At 35.8% G+C, this 5,764-nt stretch overlaps 1 protein-coding gene across 4 annotated transcripts in view; it reads left to right on the plus strand.

Annotated features, from left to right (window-relative positions):
* Positions 1-5,764, plus strand: part of LOC107687876 (double-stranded RNA-specific editase 1-like) — a 45,132-nt gene that overhangs the window by 35,069 nt on the left and 4,299 nt on the right. For 2 of the 4 annotated variants that reach the window (XM_016485361.1, XM_016485359.1), the window contains exon 12: positions 753-2,077. The exons of 1 other annotated variant lie outside the window; for it this stretch is intronic. In XM_016485361.1, the coding sequence (XP_016340847.1) occupies positions 753-929 (177 nt within the window). In that variant the 3' untranslated portion in view covers positions 930-2,077. Of the gene's footprint in view, positions 1-752; positions 2,078-4,060; positions 4,401-5,764 lie in introns of those variants that run through there. One more of the 4 variants, XR_001634174.1, reaches the window with a different exon arrangement.

The following is a 5,764-nucleotide window of genomic DNA, read 5'->3' on the forward strand; positions in this document are numbered from 1 at the left end:
TTTTTTTGTTTTTTTCCCCCCAATTTTTTTTTTTTTTTTACAGAAACACTGAATGACCAAAAAAGCACCTGCATTCATACATAGTTACTAAGTTTTAATTCTAATTACTAAAGTTCTATCATTAAATAATACTTGATTATCACATTATAATGCTTGACTGACTGAAAGTTAAGAGTGTACTTCCCATTTTACAAACACACACACACATATATATATATATATATATATATATATATATTAGGGGTGTAATGGTTCACAAAATTCACGGTTTGATACGACACAGTGGTGTCACGGTTTGGTACGTTTTCGATACGGGGGGGTTATGTCGCAATGTTGGAAATATTTCTGTTTTAAACCATGAAGGCGAGCCAATGGATGTCACGCAAGCAACGTGCAAACTTTGCGCAAGAGTTATGCCGGTGAACGTCTTAATGTCAGTCAATTCACTATGCAGAAAGTGAAAGTAAAAACGGAATGATGGAGCTTTCGGCATCTGACGCCGCATATTCTCTCAGAGACAACGAGAGATGAATAATATGCTGATAACGGTATATAACTCTTTTAATTTATTCCCTTAATATTTCTCTTGTGACCCCGTACATAGTGGAAAAAAAAAAGAGGAAACGGATTTTGTGTCAAACAGTCTGGCGAGTAAACTAAAAAATGTACTAGCCAATAGCAATTCAATTGCTAAGGTGTCCGTAGAGGGTTGTTAGTATATTAAAAAGCAAATATCCTTTTACCTCTCTCAGCTCAGTGAGACTCTGCGGATCCAAGGATCTCGGCCAGGCTCCTACCACGAGGCAAAACAAGCGGCAGTGGAGTATCATGCGGCCAAACAGACTCTCTTCAAAGCTTTCTACAAAGCAGGACTTGGAGCATGGGTTGAAAAACCCATTGAACAAGACCAGTTTTCCCTTACCTCTTAAGATAAACCAAGAGAAAGGGATTGTCGGCAAGAGATTTTTTGTACATTTACATGGAATGCAAGGTTTTAATCTAACCTCCATAGTTGTTATTTTTATTGCCTCTGTTATTACTGAGAGTTGCTTGTTTTCTTTTATCTGTAAAAAAAACATGGTTGTGTTTACTCAAAAAAAAAATGGCTGAGTTAAAAGGAACCCAGCTGAAATCTTGCCGTTGGGTGGAACAATACCTTGTGCTAAACCAACCAATCAAGGTGGCTTGCACAGTTAATCACATTGACTATAATGCTGGCTTAATTTTACCTCAAAATGATTTTAAGTTACATCTATAATTGTATTAGGTAGTGGATCACTGTTTTCACTCCAATTAAATAATGTAAAAATTTTAATTTCACCAAGGAAATTCCCCACAGGAAGTTTTCACTCAGGACAGGAGACAAACTGATCTATATTATGGTTGCTATAAACCAGCAGCTTTGTTGCACAAAAATACACAACATTGTGAAAATAACTATAGAGATGCGCAATACAAAATGTATGCGCTAATACAGATATCTGTTAAATAAAACATCTTCTGATACCGATAGTTGGTACTTCTAGTACCAGTGGTGGTACTGCGCTTTCTGCCACCTTTTTAAACACCCTTACATTAAATAACTAATAATGGAATTTAATTATTTTATTCTCTATAGCATCTTTTTGGCTAACTTAGGGTGCTTAAATAACAGTCAAGCTGTGATAATTATTATTAAGTGCTATTAATTAACAAGCCGGAGATGTTTTATTCACTGCATGAGTTTTGTAATGGCCCACTTTTTCACCTCCCTTTTGATTGATAGGACATAATTAGCTGTTTAAATATCCAGCCGATGTCTAATAACGCTGATAGTTACAAATATAGGCCAATAGCAGTAATTGGCCAATATGTATAGCTAAAAATAATCCAACAAAATGACCCAACAGGCTCAGCCCAGTTTTGGGTAAAGTCAAAACCCAGTGTTTTTGTTTGTTTTTTAATACGTGTTAATGTATTCTAACGTACATGTTTTTTGTCTAAAACCACATTTCCACTTTATTGTAAATGTGACAATTTAGTTGTCAGTTTAAACTGATGTTATCAGCCAATTTCTTGTTTAATGTTAAGAATGTGATGCCATTTTATTAAAAACAATAAAAACTGAACTGTATCATCTGAAATCTAAGTTAATCAGATTGTGACTGGGGAACATTTGTTGCTTTTAAAGAAAAAAAGTGGTACGGTGATTGTAATTATGAAGATACTAATCTACAATTTTACAGATTCCAGGAAATTACTTAAGATTTCATATTTATTACTTAAGGGTCTTGCCTCAAAAGGCTGTTTTATGTGTTCCTGTTTGCATGTGTCCATGAAGTACACAAGACCGTAGGGTGTCTCATTCATCATTTTACGTTTTAATAGGGTGCTTTTTAGTGCACACTTTTGCAAAGCACTGAACTTCAGAGTGGGTTTCAACCCAACAGTTTATGCTGCATTACGCCACCAAAGTGTTGAGTCCTCACTCCTCGCTCAAGTGTTGACTAAGAGCAACATTTGAGACCAGGCCTTTATTATTTTGTTTGTCTCGGCTCAGCAGGAGCTCTAGAATCAATGCAAACTCTAGTACTCAACCTAGTTATGTCGAGAACATGTCCTGGAAAATTCCCATGATGCCATTGTGTTCTGCAATTCAGGATGCTCTTTGTTGTCTGAACTAGAGTCCCGCATGAATTCGGTTTGAACTGGTTCTGCTGGGCCGGAATCAGTAGTGCTTTAAGTGCTGCATCTAAGCAAAGACTCAAAAGCTGAAAGAGTTTTTACATGAGAGGAAAAGTATAAAAGGAACTGTAAGAAAATAAAACGATCACGGTCTTTGTGGTATATCGGTCTCTCAGATTTTGGTCTGTCAAACTTTTGTTTCATGAGTTCTAACATTCCCCAAACAACAAACATAATTGCAACACGTTTCTCTTATAATCCTGAAAGTTGTACTTAATTTCCCCCAAAAAAATGTATTTTGTGCAATTGTACCGACTTTTGAAAGCTTGAACGTTTTTAAATACCCAAACAATTTAATAGACTGTGAGGGATTAAAAACGCATTATCAGTATTCTGTGCATTCTTAAGAACAAAAGAGGTTCAAGTGGATTTGTTTTTTGGAAGTCTAATTCCACTAAATTATGACTTTTTGTTTACCGGCAATAGCGACATGCAAAATGAAGCGATTAGCGGTGTGGTAATCGCAGTGACGAGTGAAATTATGTTTATCTGAGCTCGCAGGCTCGTTGTGGCAAATTGGTCTTTGAACAATGGCACTTTCGGCTTAAGTGCTTTTATCCGTGACTCCTTTAATTCACATTCTAGAATGTTTCCTCTCTTTTCTCTTTTTACTTTACCATTTATCAGTTTTGAGGGCTGAAGCCTTTGTTTCTCTAAAGAATGCAAGAACTTCTAAAAACATGCTTGTATCCTGGTTTGTGCGTTTAGAGGCGTACAACAAATTTTAATCAACAAATTTCCAATACTTTACGATGTTCATGAAGATGCAATAACAGTAATTTCCTAAACATTTAAAGCAGTACTGTAGTACTAAAATGTAACTAACAATAAAATGGTAGGACCACATATATAAAATGGCTTATTGACTTTTAAAAAGGAGAAAAAAACACTACAAAACCTAATCAATTAGCATATTATTTGTCCAGTTTGTTTATCAATACATGTTTTGCTGATTCTGTTCACCTCTAAATGTCAAACCTGATAAGAAAGGTAGCTATAATTATTGGTATGCTTATTGGTGTCTTTTGGGTGGTGTCAACAATATTGTTTCATATGACTGAATCAGCCTGATGATTACACCGAAAGTAAGTTTTATGCGTCAAATCATCTTCACTTTTTAGTTTATGCAAGTCATTTCATTGCAAAGGTAGTTTTGCATTTGCTAAACAAGGAAGTATGAAGAATATTTTCCCATATACTATACACATCTATAACTAGAGTTCAGACAGGACTTGTCAGAGGAATATTCTAAAGCAATTAATTTCTTTCTTCTCCCATTCGTATTAAATGGAAATGGTCTGATAATCTGTGCAAGCCTGTGGCTTCCCTCTCACAGCTGTCCCGCTTCTTCCCATGGTGCATCGGGAGCATGTGGGTTTGGGCCATATCAGCTCTCCACACCTGTGCAAGGTGAGAAAGTGGAAGATAATCCCGGCATGGATTTGCCTCATCTCTGCGCTTCACAGGAACCTGAACAAACAAAATAAAGTAACCTTATCGGCCATCAAAACTTTAAAAACTTCCACCATCTGTCGGCACCATCTTTAACTTCAGAGAGCTTCCAGTGCGAGAAAAAGAAAGCTGCCCTCCGTTGTGCGAACCGTGTGGATGTATTTACGGTTTAGGGAAAAAACGAGAGATTTGCGGATGATTTTCAGAGTTCGATCAGACTCAAGGTGAGGCAGGATTAGCGTTAGATGCCGGCTTCAACCTTTATCTCCAAATTGCCTTTCAGGGGGTGAAGTGTGTAAAAAGAGAAAAGCGGCACTCTTTCTGCCCTTGTCGCAGGAGTCATAGATGTGCGTCTCACTCCACTTAAACTGTTTTTGTTAAGCGTAATTTGAAGGCATTGTGTGCGAGCACAACGTGTTGGTTGTTTTGGTTGCTTCAAATTGCCAAAGCGAGATAAGATGATTTGAAGTGTGAAAAAAAAAAACGCCAGGGGCTTTTGGATGAAAGCATTTTACCTCAAAGAAAATTGACGACCAAAATATCGGACAAAGCACACAAAGTTACATTTTTGATGGACATCTTCTATTTTTTTGTTTCTTTTACCTCAAGTAAACACACAATTGTATTTCACAGAACTAAAGTGATGCTAGTTAAAGTTCACAAACAATATAATTTATAATAACTTTTATTAATAAGTTATTTCAATAGAATGCACATAAATCAAGTTCAAACAGAAATGTCAGTTAGGAATGTAATTAAACTTGGAGTCATGTATTTTATTTTATTTGCTCTATGGGATATCGTCATTTATAAATAACGCTAAGAAAAGTGCATTTAAATTACAATATTAATGTTCAACCAACAAAATTTTATTTTAGTGATGTCAAATGACATCCCCGTCAACCAGTAAAATTAAAATTGATTTACCATGTGCTTCACATTTTTGGTAACAATGTAGTAAAGGAAGCATTAGCACGTTAGTCACATGCTCTCAAGGCTCCATAGTGAGCTAATTTTAGACTAGAAAATACACATAAATGCAAGTTATAAAAAAAATAAATTTACATCCAAATGTGTTTTCTATGTCATTTTTAATGCACTTTTATAAAAATAACTCGGAGACCAAAAAATCTGAGCGTCATGCTTAACTGACAAAGTCAGTTTATGGGATGCATATTTGGTGTAGCTGGCACTATTGACCAGCATTGGTGGGCAGTATAATAGCCTTTATGCATGTGTTTTAGGTTCATCTTTGTAAGAATTTGGGAAGATGGAGAAACAAATCTGTACTTATTTCAGAAGGTGTTGATGATGGTGATAGGAATGCATCAGAAAATCAGTAATAAGTAATAAAAGAAGTTGTCGAGGACCAAAGAGGACAGAAGCAATGAAGGTGAGGGCAGTGATGAAGAACAGGTTGTTGTAAGTCAGGCATTTGGTTACAATATTGTATGCCACTTTGAAAGATGTGATCCATTCAACAACCAGAGTTCAGGAAAGATGCCAATGTCTATTGATACACAATATATATAATCTCTCTCTTCCTCTCTCTCTCTCTCTATATATATATATATATATATATATATAT

This window comes from Sinocyclocheilus anshuiensis, unplaced genomic scaffold (assembly GCF_001515605.1).
Source record: "Sinocyclocheilus anshuiensis isolate Anshui unplaced genomic scaffold, SAMN03320099.WGS_v1.1 scaffold273, whole genome shotgun sequence".
NCBI lineage: Eukaryota > Metazoa > Chordata > Actinopteri > Cypriniformes > Cyprinidae > Sinocyclocheilus > Sinocyclocheilus anshuiensis.